The following is a 16,207-nucleotide window of genomic DNA, read 5'->3' on the forward strand; positions in this document are numbered from 1 at the left end:
ACACACAAAGAACGATCTCACAAGGATTGTGTTGATCCCATGCTTTTGTCCTCCTCTTTATAAACACAATTCAAGCATGCAAGTAGGCCTAGCTCAATTTAGAAGTATAAGTTTTGATTGTGAGTTGAATGAGAGTTGTACTCACCCTCTCTCCAATCAACACTTGGAGTCTTAATTCATTCTCCAAACACTAAAGACTAACTTGTAACTGCCACCTTGTCCTATAGTCAAACTGAAGAAGACTCCATGTAACTAAAGCTCCAACACCACACATGCAAATTTGATGATTATTCCAGTAAAATGGAAATAAACTCATCGTAATTGAAGTCTATCTCATGAGCTCGCACTCACGCTAGAGAAAGACAAACTTGAGGACTTCACTAGCTAAGGCACAAGCCAAAAGACATTCACTTGGTACATTTTCAACACTCCCTCTTAGCGAGGAAGGGATTCTGTACAATTCCCAATTTATCTCTAAAATAGGTGAAACCGCCTCTTGCCAATTCCCTGGTCAAGATATTTCCTGTCTTCTCCTTTGTTGGAATGTACGATAGCTTCATTATCCCTTTATGTACACAATCCATGAGATGATGATAACTGATCTTGATATGCTTGGAGCGATCATGAAACACTGGATTATTAGAGAGCTTAATGCAACTCTAATTGTCACAATGTATTACAGTAGGATCCATCCCTTCCCTGAAAAGTCCCATAAGCAATTTCCTCATCTAGATAACCTCACATGATGCCAAATTGGTATCATTGTACTCGACCTCAGTTAAACTTGAAATGCAAAAAAAATTAATTTCATTTCAATTCACCATCTCTTCTCTTTTTAATGATGTGTAATAATAACTAAATCATAACATATAAATAACCATAATATAATTTTGTAATATATATATATATATATATATATATAAAATTCAAAATAACATAGGTATCATTCTTAAACATGGTTACTTACATTTTGTGTGTTCATGTGGTGGTTACTTTACTTACATCCATTAGCAAATTAACTAATACGAGCATAGATCCATCTTAAATAGGAAAGTTTTGTATAGTTATTTAATTTCTTTTATTTTGGTATAGGTAATCAAAATTTTCAACTTTAATGACATACACATCACACATCGTTCTGGACCCTCGGCTCAAAAATAAAAAAAATAAACTTTAATGACCCACACCCTTACACATCATTTTGGAAGTAGAAAGAGCCTCTCAACTTAAAAATAAAAAAGTAAAGACTTTTATATGGATTTTTTTATTATTATTATTTTTCTTTTCTTTTCTTCTGTCAATTCTAACATTTATCCTTTAACCATAAATATATGAATTGAATATGGAATGGGTGAAATACACATAAGTGTGAAATTCTTAATTTGAGTAATAGATAGATGAGATCTTTTTCTCATCTCTGAGTGATAACCACATGGAAGTTTTAAAGCTTGCTTTACATCAATGCATTTAATAATTTATTATATAAAAATAATACATAATTAATGATTTGGTAGTTTAATGTTACATGGTGTAAATATATACATGTGAAAGTTTATTACATAAAATATTTAAAAAAAGTTAATAAAAAAATTATATTTAATAAATTTATTATATAAAATATTTAATATATATATAGACACACTATAAAAATAATGTCACATTAAAAGTATAAATTATAATATTCTATTTTTTTTAAGAATTTTTTTAGGTGGTAATCACATCAAGATACATTTGTCGATTGTTAAAAAGTATATTCTGTAAAACTGTAATATTTTATGGAGTTGTCTATAATGCGACTTTTTGGAGATTCCGGTGACGGAATCCGGTGGAAAAACCCCTGAGACGCTTTCATTGTGCAGAAACTAGCTATCAAACTTGCGATTCCAATAAATTCCTGCCGGATTTCGACCGAAAAACCCGCCGGAAAGACTTTCAAAAAGTCCCGTTATAGACAACTGCATATTTTATCTTTTTTTCTAAGAATTTTTTTGGGTGATAATCACATCAACATACATTTGTCAACGCCTTTTGAACCAACCAAAGAATCATTCCAACGGCTATAAAGAAATGACGACTTAAATGAAGGATTAATTTACTTCATAATTTAATGATGATGATGATGATGACTACTTAAATGAAGGATTAATTTACTTCATAATTTTTTTGGGTTTGTTGAACCAACCAAAGAATTAGATTCCAACAACTTTAAAAAAATGACTACTTAAATGAAAGATTAATTTACTTCATATATTTATATAAAAGTTATATACTATAATATATGGATAAATTGCAAAAAAATATTCTCATATATTTTATATTTTCACTAATATAATATTATTTATTTAATAATTTATTGTTATACAAACATACAAAAACCAAAAAATTTATCAAATATAATATTTATTGAAAAATATTATCGCATAAAAATATATGATTAACATCTTGATATATTATCTTCTAATTAATATATAATTAACTAATTGGTAATTCAATGTTTCATGGTTATGAAAAAACAAAATTATACATGTAAAAAATTACCATATATAATATCACCATTCAAAAAATTAGAATTAGCATTGCATAAAAGGTGTATTCTATAATACCATAATGATAACTGTGAGATGCCTTCCTTGAATTAGGTATAACCTTGTTGATTATCCTAGGTTACATCTTTGCGAGAACCTTTATAAGGTTTACCATAGAAAAGTTATTGTATATGATAGCTAACAACAGGGTAAAATTGTTACACAATATAAAACCCAAAAGCTACAATCCCAAAAATAAGTACAACATAAAAGCCAAATTCTGATTTCAACTTTATTTCAAATTGAAGTTGTGATAACTGAAAGTAAAAATTGTAGTTATTCAAAACTAAAAAGTAAATATTTTCAAAATATGTACATATCTTCAAAATATGTACATTTGAAATGAGAAGGGTTATTGGGAACTGCAAGCTTGAATCTGGCTTTTCAATGTATCAGCTCATTATATTTCTTGAATATAATATACATCTTGATTTTTTCTCTGCAAAAAAAATGTATCAATAAAATATTAAAAAAATCTACAATTTAGTAAATCTAAACTTTTCTAATTTTTTAATAATGATATTTTGTTTTATTCTTTAAGTAAAGTTAAAAATTTAGATTTTATTTTTATTCTGTTTTTAGGAATGAAATTTGATAGATAAATTTGACAGTAATTTACTTATTAAATATAATTATTTTTTTGCAAAATTTTCAAGATCTTTCTTAATGTAAAAGCGAGCAAAGTAAATGAAATAAAATGATATTTTAATGTTTACGAGACTAAAAATAGTCTATAACACTAAAATGGAAAATTCCAAATAACACTGATCCAAAAAACTTCCTATTCCACTTATGCCGTGAGAGTCTTCAATTTAAAGCTCTCCCCACTGAACTATACCTCATATAAACCATTAAACTAAATTTAACAAATAAATTTATTTTAAAATTCCAAACCCTACATCCATATTTATGATTAATTTTTTTAAATTTAAAATTAATACCATATCAATTTTAAATCTTTTATTTTAAAGATTCAAATATGCAATATCAAATAACCGTTTGTCTCAAAATCAACTTAAACATGCTGCTCTAAAGAATCACATTCACATGTTCAATGTTAAATAACTGTCTCTGAAACCAAACTTAAACTAGTGATAAAATACTCCACCCTGAACATGTTTACTTCAAAAATTCACATGTAAAATGTAAACAAACCTACCCATAGCATATAGAATAAAGAATTTTTTTTTCCCTTTTCTTTAAAGTTAAGAAAATGAAACCAGTTAAGTTCATGCTATGTCCGGTAAAAATATGACTGTGACTCGTCAACACAGAGATATCTCATCTCAACGAAGAGCACAGCGGGGTTAACAGCCAGTCCATACGCCTGAAAAACCAGGAGTTTCGAAGAGCATGAAAAACCAGATGGTGGTTTCTCGATGACAAAAGACCTCTATTCAGCCGTACGCGCCCAAATTCGAAATACAGCTGTGTCAGAGGTGTACGTACACGCAAGCCCTTGATCTCAAGCGCACTTCCCGAAACCGACAGCACCCGCTCATGGGAAGGTGCGAGATTTTTAAGAGCATGGTAATGAACGCCCTTTCCTTCCTCTCGGGAAGGGATTTCGAGCGATCCAGGGCCTAGGTTCGTAGGCCAATCATTTGCAGAGGGCATATTCGACGGCAGGTATGGATCCGTTCCGCGTCAGCACCACTAGTGATGGGGTCCAAGTGTATGACCCCTCATTATCCAGTTAAATGTTAGCAACTAGCAAGGTTTTTTTAATTCTTTTACCAATTCTGTACTCGGCGCCAACTCAGTTTAACCATTCAAACACTCCAAACCCTAATTGCCTGTCTGCGTCGGCGGGATCCACCACTGGCGATCCCTCGTCTCTGCTTTTTAACCTTCCGCGGTGGCTTCCCAGAAATTATATATCACGGGGGTCAGGCTTTTGATAGGGATCGCGGCAGCACGCTTTCTTTTGGTATGGTTTCAAATATTGTTATATTTATTTTTCCGGCCATTATCTCTTTATAGGCCCTTGGCTTATCGACCGAGAAGGCAATAAATACCAACGGATTCCTCATGGTTTTGCAGACTTAGAGCTCCGTTGTTACAACATTCAACGGCATTCTTCTGGTATGTTGCTTGCTGCTCTTCATTTTGCGCAATTTCTTCTTTTCTGATATCTTTTCTGTTCGCCTTTCCGGTTTCCTTGGCTGCCCTTCGATGCGATCTCGGTAGAGAACTTTACATGGCAAATGTTGTATCAGATATTCTCATATTTGCTCAAATTGTATATGTGTAAAGCTTAACAGTGTAAATTTGTATCACATATCCCGGTATTGGCTTTTTTTATAACATTAAAATCTTAAATGTTGGGATTTTGTTTGCATGTTTACCAGTTATCCCGGTTTTGGTATAACTTTTTATACAAAGATCTCTAATTTCTATTGTTTGGTATATGCTGTAAAATAGAATTTATTATCATGCAGAATATTTGATGCTTAATTTGTTTTTCATTCACTTATTTTGATTTTTGTTAAATTGTGTTAGATCTTTTCTCGAAAGGCTTTATTTGTATACGTTGGATGAAATTCCGTGGATATTCGCTAAAACGACTAATTTCACTATATTTTGGAGGATTTATAATGGATGGCTAAAAATGGTTAGTTTTAACTCCAGATTCATAAATTCAGCTTACTGAAGGTGGCTTTTTGCCTTCCTTTTGTAATATTTAGGTTTAATGCACCCCCACTTTTTCTATTTCATTCCCGCGGGTTTTTATGTTAATCTAGCGAAAATTTGGACAGTTTTGTTTGCTCACGGCTTATGAGCAATAAATTTTTCTCAAACTTCTTCTGTCCCACTGCAAAAGCTCATTGCATTTGCGGTTTGTCAGCGTAAAATTTGGCTCTTTTTTTTCCCTCAATTTCTGGAGTTAACTGTCGTCATTTCAGTTTCAATTATTTTAGGCTACTATTACTGAAATCGGAGCGAATTATTTTTGAAATTTATTGGGTTTTGACTGCGAATAATTTTCATCCAACCATTCTTCAAAATTTTGGCTCTGTTTGCCTTCCAACAGCATTGCAATTCATATGCCTAAGTTTTGCTCGAGTTAGATATTATCAATCAATTTTAAATATAAAAACGCTTTGATATTTGGGTAACGTTTGTTATTTCTTAAAATTGCAATGTTTTTGGTTATTTGATCACATGATCTTTATTATTGATCTGTCATCCGTTTTCTGCAGGCATCTCTAATTCTAAATAAGGATACACGGCTTCTTTTGAGGGGGGCATTCATCAAATTTTCCTGGCCTTGATTTGAAGTTGTGTTCTGGGGTTAGAAATTGAAAATGACTTGGATTGGTCTGAAAAATCATATAAAAACCCACCTGTTTGGATATTTCAGGAGGGGTTGACACTGGGTTTACCAGATTTTGTTCCTTTTGTGCATTTCCTTGTAGCCTGGTACCAAAATTAGTAATAAATAACTGATTTCATGGTTAGCAAGCAGAGGGATTTGGTTATATTTGGCCAGAAGATGGCAGCAGCTTCTTCCTTATGTTATCACGATGAAGCCACTAGTAAAGATGCCATTGCCATTTCATATTTGAAACCGAGTTTAGTCGATGCTTTTTATAAGCGAAGGGTTTCTTATTTGGCGATAAGTTTCAGAGAATTTGGATTCCCTTCTGAAGGAGCGTAGTATTATTTCAAGCAGTTGAAAGTTTCTTGGCTTATGATGATTTTGTCATCTTCTTTTTCATCTGTTCCAGAGCTAGTCCATTGTACGCCTGTTGATACAAATAAGGAAGATTTTCTCAAGGTATTTAAAGTTCGTCATTTTTTGATGTGTTCTAACATTTTGTTTTGCAGGTTAACATGTGTTCTCATTCTTTTTAGTCAATCATGTTTTTGAGAGCTATTTACATGTTTTATTTATCAGTAAGACAGCTTCTAAGTTTTCTATTGGACACTGATATGTCTAGCCTCTGGTAAAAATGAAGATGGGTACCTCTGTATCCAATTTTTCTGTGGTCAGAGCTCCAGGTGAAAAAGTCTCATGTTTCATTGCTTCCCATTCTGCTTCTACATGGGAATATAAAGGCCAAAGTCAGTCGTCATGGTAACGTCCATGATATTTTCATTTTTTTTCTGCCTATTTTACAGTTTTTCTTTAAAGCTGTCTGCTATTCACAGCTTACATGTTTTATGATGTCTAATAATGCTTTCTCAGGTGTGGATATGTGAAGTTCAATAAACTAAGTATGCTAAAGAGAAAAGATACGATTCACAAGGTTGCACGGGTGCCTGCCATTGCTTCTGCTCTGAGTGGTCAGCTGAGTAGAAGTGCAACTGATCACGAGGTCTGTAATCCCAGAAATTCTTTCAAATCTTAAATATCTCAAGATAATTCTACAATGCTTTCAGCTTATTTGTGTTAAACAGATAGTCCTTTTTTATATGAAATCTTGTTGCTTTCTTGTATGGACATGCTTTTAATTTTTTCCGCTGATTGTTAAGTTTTGATCTGTGCAATCAATCTTTGATTTTTATTTTCAAATGGGAATTCATCCTTTTTATGGATGCTATGGTAATCCCAGAAAGAATCTGCTCGACCCATCCTTGCACATTTGGGGGCAAAGAAAAAGGTTCGCTGGTACCTTATCAACCCTATATAATAATCTCCCTGTTCAATATTTAGTTACTTTGACAGGCGTTTTTGTTTAGTGAAAGGCCTCCCATGTTCCTCATTTTTTAAATATAAACGATGAAGCTTATTTTATGTGGAGATTCTTTTTTCGTACCCTTGCTTTGCTATTGTTTTAGGTTCCTAAAGTTTGTTAAGGGAGTGCATGTTTAAATGCCATTACAGAAAAGAACGGTGGTTTACGAGGATATACAACCCCTTTTTATGTCCAATCTATAGGAAAAATGAAGCTTGATTAAAGAACAGAGGCAAAGGAATCATTGTGTGTGGGTGTTTTTTTGTAACTTTGTATTAGCTGCTGGATATTCAGTATTGTGTAGTTACTTTTTTTCCTTGATTGACACGGTTAGTTTGGTAAATGTTTTGTGGGTGGTCTTCTATTCGGATTAGAGATGTGCAAGCATATTTTGATTTCAATGGTTGACTCATCTTGGATATGGGCATTAATTACCTCAATTGACTAAGGAACTTGTCTAACTGCGTCTGACCTTAATTAGTGTTTGTTAGTGCCCTCAATTACTGAAGGAACTTGTCCTTTGTTTAATCTAAATGGGTATCAGAAACCTCAATTGCTGAAGTAACTTGTCTTACCATAACTAAATTTATTTCTGTCACAGTTATTTATTTAAATATTTTTGATCCCAGTTTGACGACAAGAACCATTGTTTCAGGAATTTTTCTAGTGTCTGAATTAAATAATGGTTATCAATGACCTCAATTGCTGACGGAACCTGTCTTACTGTGTCTAATTTTAATGGGTATCGGTGATCTCAATTGTTGAAGTAACATGTCTTAATATGTCTAAATTTTTTTCTGTCACAATCAAATTATGTATTTAAATATTTTTGACCCATATATGAAGACAAGAATCATTGTTTCTGGCAGTCTTCTCTAAGAAACCCTTTCTAAATATTTTTAACCCTTATTGAGATAAGCATCTGCGCTTTTTGGACTCATCTTTTCTGAAGTTATTTTTATTGTTGATCTTATCTAGCATGAAAGGAATTTTTATTTTCAATGGCAACATGAATGCATTGGCACTAACAAAATATCAGTTTTGGATATGTGGATCTTATTGTTATCATTTTTTTTTATGGCCCCAGTTAATGTTCTATTATACTTATTTTTATAATGTTGGCAGGTTTTGAAGAATGCACGGAAAAAGTTTTGTGATGAGATTTCTTTTGGTGTAACAGATAGGGAGATTTCTCTTGCAAAGGTAACTACAATAGTTTGAGATCTAGTTTACTTGTTCCTTCAATAATTTTAGCTACTCTTGTCTTATGTTTGCCATGTGCATGGAGATGTAATCCATGAATTAATATCTTAGTTGCATTATGTAGTCCATCAAGGAAGTATTTTTGAGGCCTCTTCTTATGTAGCTCCTGTGATAAGTTCAATATCATTTTTCTAGGTTTTATAGCTTGCTTACATTTTCTTCTTTTTATGATAGTCGTATTTTTTTTTTTCCTGACATTCATGAGCCACCCTAAATGTTCTTGTTTTATATTATATTGGAATATTATCTTCTATCATGCTTTCTGACCCCAAACCGTTTTGGAAATTGAAGGAACACATTTGGATCTTGAAACTTTTGTGGAAGCTTCCTGATCACTTTCTAGCCTTTTCTACGAGTCAGGGAATGCTTCTGAGCAATTATTTTTTTCTTCATTTTAGTGCAGGTGGGCCCACACCAAGCTCTCTGCGAAGAAGAACACAAAACTATAGAAACAAGATCAATCAAAGCCGCAACGTGGATTGCAAAATAAGCAAATATAATATACATGTATATGTAGTTAGATCCGTTATTCAGAGAGGGATTTTTATCAAAAAATGTCCTTGATATCAAGGATCTATGGGATCAAAGAGTTACTGCTTGAGATGGCCCACCTTTCCAGATATAAAACAGATATCTGTGAAGAACAGGAATGTAAATTCAACAAGTAAATGATAAGCGGTCTTACAAAAGAAGAATACCACACATAGGAGCGGTTTGATCAGGAGTCAACAAATTGCATAGCTGAATGACCTTCCTGGGGAAGATCAGTTTGGGCCGTGCGTTTTCCTGCAGCGGAGAGAGTCTCTTCTGCACATATTGAATATTGAAAAAAAGAAAAGAAAAGAAAAGAAAAGGTTGTCCAAAATGACTCCGCTTATAGTAATCTCCAAACTAATCACTCCCCCACCTCAACTAGTTTGCCTTGTGTCCCCATATCAATTCGATTCCAATCAATCCTGCTTACCCAAAACCAACCAATATTGTGGGTCTTCATCTCGTCTGCCTTCTCTATACACCCCCCTACTTTAAGGCCCAAGGCATTTGTGCCGCTCCAAAGTTCGTCCACTTGCTTATTCAATACATCTAAATATGGTAAATGGGTTGATAAATAAGGGACTATATTGGTTATTACTTGCTATGGGCATATACTAGTTATGGGTATTGTTAACTGTTTCTTAAATTTTAAGTATTGATTTTTCTCGCTTGAGGAAATATAGGACTTACTTGCCTTGGGTAGGTTTAGGGTTGACTTATGTGAAGAATGGTCGATGTGGGCTTGGATTCCTTTAAAGTATTAAGAGGGTTTTTCAAATGTGTGCCTGTGCACTTTTGTGTTGATAGTTAAATTATGGCTCTGATATAAAGGTTTTTGCAGCTAGCACTATTGCTTATTTACAACCTTGACTAATAGGGTTGTATGAGGAGCCCCTCTCACTTCTGAGATGTTTCTTTCAATTTATAGCATGAAGAACTTTCTCACTACTAAGATTTCTCAAATCAATATCTGACAATCTGTCTTGTCATTATTCTCTTATATCTGGGAAGAAGTGTGTTTTGTTTTGGATCTTTGAGCTCTAGCTTAACCTTTCTGCAAGATGTCTCTTTTATGTTGTAAATTTTCACTCTGTCAAACATGGCTATTATTAGCATGTACTGGATTTTCTTTCACCGTCCATGCACTGATATCTTTGTGAAATTAGAGGAGACTAGAGTTTGTTTACTTCATTTGAGGGTAATTTTGGTTTCCTCCCTTAATAACATTGTGTGCAAAAGTACTAAGAATTCTCTATATTTATAATTGTATTGTGAAGTATATAAGTTTTCTTAGGTGCTTTGCTCATTAGAAGGTGTTTCCTTGTTTAGTGCTTGGGATAATCTGCTCCTTTGTGTGCATAGTGGCATGTTGGTTACTTTTTCTATCCTCGAAGTCAAAATGAAAATACTTCATGGCATTTTATCCATGTGGGTTTGCAGGCTAACATTTATCAGATATATGAAATCCTTTAGTATGTGAAATGTGGGTCTATTGTATCGTATATCATGTCAAAGATGATGTGTGTTAAGTTTGATGGTTTGGTGTGCTTACCAATTCTATGTGTTGATGTTTCAGAAATGATTCTTCATCAATATTTGTCACATGAAATTATGATGAACTTCAGATTTCCATGTATTCAGCTGGTGTTATAGTTATTTTGGTGTATTTACTCGTAAAATTCTTCATTTTCAACTTCTCATAATTGCACCCTTTTTCTTGGTCTCTTGTCAACCTTCTTTAACTTGTTTGCATTTGGCTTGGCGGATTGGATTGTTTTGACAGGCTTAAAAGTAATCTATTCCTGTAGTCATCCCCATAAAGGCACCTTTTGTTAGGTCTGAATTTGAAGAGTGTCTTGATTCCTTTAATATTAACATCTTGTAATGGTTTCTAAACCCCATTACAGGCTATGTTATTGATTGCTGTTGAGGATGAAGCATTTATGTCTTATAATCGAGATATGGATGCTAGAGCAGTTGTAAAGGAGGGGAGAGAAGCTCCCAGTTTGTCAAAAGTTACCTACGAATGGGCTAGCTTAGATGCCTTTCCACTAGCTGGCAGAAGCATTACAGCATGGTTGTCTGAGCTTGACATTATAGCAAAACAAGTGGAAGCAGAGTTAGTATCAAAAGAAATTGGGTGCCATTTGGTTCAAGTTTTGGAGGCGGTGAATTTTGTTCTTTTTGATTTACGAGGCTTTTCTAGGTCATCTCTTCTTAACAATCCAAAGCAGTCATACTTGCATCAAGTGCTAAAATCTGCATCTGGAAGTGGTACTTGCTTATCCTTCTTGCCTTCTTTGTTTATATATGTGGAAATTACTTAGCTGTGATTGATGTTAATATCGAGAAATTAGCAATGATCATTCAAATGGTAAACTATTATTATTAATTTTTTTTTATTGCAAACAGCATTCTGCATTTGCAATTTAAAGGTTTACTGCACATGAATATGCATATATTAAAACTAGATTGTGTTTGATGAAATTGATGTTTTAAATCAGTAGTGGAATGATTGGCAGGAATAATGCTAAGCATAATATATATTGAAGTTTGCCGAAGACTTGGAGTTACTATTGTAGGAGCTCGTGTTGGGGAAGAATTTTTGATATGGCCCAAAACTGAATACACTGAGGTTTGTTATCATTTTTGATATATTGCTTATTTGGCTTGTGATTTAGGCAGTCTGGATTGCAAATACATTGTTTCTTTTTCACGATCATCTATAATGTTTTATTGATGTCTAGATCAGGTAAATAATTACTACTGAAGTTTTTCTAGAAGTTAAGGTCATTAAGTATTTGCAGAATGTCTTATAAAAGTTTATATGTGATCTTTACTCTGCTGACTCTATTGGATTGTTAACTGGGCATGTTGTTGGTTTTTTTGTTATAGTGGATCATGGTTAGATATATGGAATCGTGGAAAATAAATGCAAGGCTTCTTGACTTCTGCTTTTTATAACCGTTCCATATTATTAAGATTACATATGGTGGAATTATCGTATTTACGCAAGGCTTCTCAACTTCCTCCTTTCACTTTTTAGACTGTCCCAATTCTTTGATTAAATCAGCATGTTTCTTAGGGAAATTTTCTTATTGACTGAGTTACATTGGGTTTATTATTTTTGGAATATGCTCTATGACTGCAGGAAGATTATCCCGCATCCTTGAATTTCATTGCCATGCAAACACCGATGCTTTGTAAGACATGATGTCGTGTTAGTTGCATGTCATACATATGTGTTGGTTTCTTTTCTTCTGTTTATATTTTGCATGACAAACAACAAACAGAGTTATGTGTATGCCAGAGATATAGATACATGTGAAACATTAGTTCAGATAGTTCTTCATTAAGACATTATAATCAAATTATAATGACGATGTCCTCAAACTTAGTTGTTAATGATATTTTTGGATTATTTATTTTCAGGAGCTTTTTCAACTGTCTGAAGGAGAAAGCTGGTTTGCTAAAGTAAATGGTGGTTGTGTTAAACATCCTGGATCAAAAGCTTTCGATTTGAACAGCAGATCACTTCCAGATATTGAGCTTGGATCAAACAGAGACATAATTGCAGTTGCTTTGGCAAATCTAAAAGTAGGTCCCCTGCTACTGGAATTTATTCGATGGATGGGGGGTCTGAAATGTGGATGGCTTATAAAGTTCTTGGATAAAATTAATTTTTAAATGTTATGTCTGTCTGAATGTTTTCCAAGGCCTTCACTCTGGCTGCAATATAAATTAATTTTGTTTTTTGCACTATGTATAAGTTTCGAATCTAGTTGAAAAGTCTGATACACTGAATTGATTTTACATGATTGTTTCAGAGGCTTTATTGGAAGCGTGCATCAAGGGCCCATCCTGGTTTATTGTTAACTTCTCCTCTTCGACCAGTGCACCATACTTCTGACCAGCCTAGCAAGTTTGATAACTCAAATGCTTTAACATTGCGCCCCCAAGAATTGAGGTGGGTATTTTAATTTTTTCGTTTGCTATCATCTGAAGCAGTGATTTAAAGAGTAGAACTTTTAGCTAAATTGATCTAGGTCGGAATTTATGATGTATTAATTGTATTCTGGATCTCCTGTTCAGTTGGATTTTGAGTTTAAAACTTTGAAGTGGATTTTACTTCAATATTTCTCGTTCCAATTGCTCAAGTCTTCTGTAGCAACTCCTATTTCCTAGGTCAATTTCTCTGTCTAGAATAGCTTGTCCTATTTCATGAAATTCATTTTACTTATGTCGTTGTGGTGCAAGCCAAGTTTTATTTGACAATGCAGGGAATATTCTCCTTTTGGAAACTCCTAATCTTGTTTTTTTGGGTTCACGCTTTGTGTGCTCATCTGTTCAACGGTAGGGTTGAACTTTTGCCTTTCTATTTTTGAGCTTTGAATTTAAAAATTGAATTTCTCCTTTGTTGATTTCAGTTTAGATTTTTTGAGAAGCTTTCCTACGTGTCTTAATGCTTGAACTCAATCTTGGACGTCAACGGTATGCTGAACTGCCCTCCTGCCCCCCATCCCCCCTCTGAAGAGTCTCTCTGCCCCCATAGATACTCTTAAAAGCTGACCCTACATCAATAATTTAGTTATTTTCCTACAATTTGTTGTTACTCTTTTCTTTCTAACTGGCATGCAGAGTTGTGTATCATTGGTATTTTCTTTCTTTTTGGGTTTTACTTGGACAGTACTGTGCAGTTGAATATTAATTGTTTTCTATGCTCCTCTTTGCAGTCAGATTTAAGGTCTGTGATTCATATCAACCCACCTTTGATTCATTTTTGTAACATGCCAGTGTCTTGTTTTACATCAATAGTCAATTGGGGTTATCCTGGGTGGTTGGGAGGAAGGAATGGAATCTTCACCTTCGATTCATTTTGTAACATGCCAGTATCTTGTTTTAGATCTAGTCAATTGGGGTTATCCTGGGTGGTTGGGAGGAAGGAACGTAATCCTGCCCACCCAAGTTCAATTCCTGCAAGTGACATGACAGATGTTGGCAGTATTGACAGTATACGGATATTCTTTGTTCCTCATATGGAATATAAAGTGTTGTACCTGTGAAAAGAAATCTTGTTTTAGATCCAAATATTATATTGTTAATATCTATTATTAGTACTAGTAGTCTAAATGATGGGAATCTTTATTTGTCTAGATGTGTGATTATGACTATGACTTTGTGTTCTTCTGTGGCTAATTATGTTGAATGCTATCTTTCGTCAAATGTGTTATCTAGATTGTCCATTATGTCATCCGAGAGGCTTCTCATTCTTCAACCACATAACTGGGCATTGCGGAGAGACCATGGCATGCTTTTATACCATAGCAGGTGAGGGGTGTTATTATCTGCAGACTTTATTCTGTTCCATTCATTATCCCAGATATTGAATATATCTCGAGTTTGCTAGAAGATTAGTTAGTTTTGAGATGTTGAATGTTCAGCTAATTTTATATCTGATACTACGGGGGATAATATTTATAATACTTGGGGATTATGATTTTTGGTTTTTAAATATTGCTTTCTGCCTTACCTACAGACGCTATGGAGAAGCCGTCCAAGAGCTTAGTATTTGTATGGCCTTTGCCCCAGTGGAAGAAGCAGAAATTCTGGAGCCTTTTGTTGAAAAACTGCATCTAATGCGTGCAGAGTCTTCGTGGACACCTAAGGAGTTCAGTTCTCGGCCATAGGATTGTCTTTTGATGTACAGTTAATATTGACTTTGTTTTGGAGATTTTTGTATATAGATGTTTATGCCTGTTGTTTAGGTGGATATCATCTAGCTTGAACTAACCTCGAGAATTTGGTGTTTTATTCCAATCTAGAGTGTTTTTTATTCTTTATACAGTAGTCTAACGATTGTGGTCAGTATTACTATAGGAAGTTCCTTTCCAGTATGATTTTATAGGTTAAGAATGTTACGGTTCTACTATATAAGTAAATGCTCTAGTCAATATCTACGCATGAATATGGTTATGCTTCATGGTTTACCATATTTATTTAGATTTGATAATCATTACCCAGAGAAAGCGCTGACCATGACAGAGCATAATGAACAGTAAATCTAAATGGTAGAGGGAAGTACTTAGCTGAATAACTTATCAAAGCATAGGGAAATTAAATGCTAATTTAAATAGAAAATAACATAATAGAATGATTAAATACATGCGGAACATGATTCCATGCCCACAATCAATATTTACTAAAATCAAGGTATTTTCACTAATGTGTACACTGACCCTCAGGTTTCAGTTACTGGTCAACCCCCACTTTAATTCGACGCTCATAAGTGTTATTTGTGAGCACAGTGCGGTTTCTGTAGCTTAATTGCAGACAATTTACTGGAGTTACAATGAAGTCCATAAAACAGGATCACACACTTGATCAAGCAACCTAAGGTGCATTAGTCACAGGCATTATAATTCAATGTTTCATTAATTTAGAAATTTTGATAGCAGCAGGGAGTCAAGGAAGTGCTTTTCCTAGACGGGGTCCAATAATTGTTTCAGGCTTACCCCAGAGAAATCATTTGTATGCATTCATTTGCTATTTGAATTTATACAGGAGATTGATTGGCCGTTACATGGTCGTCGCAATACCCAGTTATACGGCAGGTTAATTCTCTAGTGCATTAGTTTGTTGGTCTTACCTAGAGTCTCTCTGAATATCAATGAAGAACATACCTTCGGTCTGCTGTATAGGTTGATATAACTAGATTCTGTCACCTCTAAATATGGTTTTAACGAATGATAATAAAAGAACATAAAAAGAATATAGCGTGCATGAATAAGGTTGAGTTGAAGAATGCAAACAAATTAACAAGAGCTAATTATAAGCGTGCATTTCAGGACCTTTGAAATTAGATGTCAAGTTGAATTGAGGCACCAAGATGGGCCTTGTACTGTATGAATTAAATTGATAAAGATGAAAATGAAGTTGATTATACTGTATTATAGATCCATGACAGATCATAAAACTGCCATATGGTATCTCCAATAAGTACAATGATTTTTGTTATAATGGAGTCCACATTCCTTATGTAGCTTTAAAGATTGTGTTTAACGTTAAATGCATGTCATCAAGTTTTGAGACATACTCCACCATAGCACTCGGTGTTGTGTGTTCGACGGTGTTTAGTTGTTAAGG

The 16,207-nt window shown here is 33.9% G+C and overlaps 1 protein-coding gene across 1 annotated transcript; it reads left to right on the forward strand.

Moving 5' to 3' along the window:
• The first annotated feature begins 4,521 nt into the window (after positions 1-4,521).
• On the forward strand, positions 4,522-14,904 carry LOC149258548 (uncharacterized). The gene is made up of 11 exons (XM_089415498.1): positions 4,522-4,670; positions 5,789-6,366; positions 6,530-6,666; positions 6,778-6,907; positions 8,393-8,470; positions 10,972-11,338; positions 11,587-11,699; positions 12,497-12,661; positions 12,892-13,031; positions 14,300-14,392; positions 14,601-14,904. The coding sequence occupies exons 2-11, from the start codon at positions 6,280-6,282 to the stop codon at positions 14,749-14,751; spliced, it is 1,461 nt and encodes a 486-aa protein (XP_089271624.1). The 5' UTR covers positions 4,522-4,670; positions 5,789-6,279; the 3' UTR covers positions 14,752-14,904.
• The last annotated feature ends 1,303 nt before the right edge of the window (positions 14,905-16,207 follow it).

Source organism: Pinus tabuliformis, chromosome 6 (genome assembly GCF_031772625.1).
Source record: "Pinus tabuliformis cultivar Carrire ecotype Pingquan chromosome 6, CPIR1, whole genome shotgun sequence".
In the NCBI taxonomy this organism is placed as follows: Eukaryota; Viridiplantae; Streptophyta; class Pinopsida; order Pinales; family Pinaceae; genus Pinus; species Pinus tabuliformis.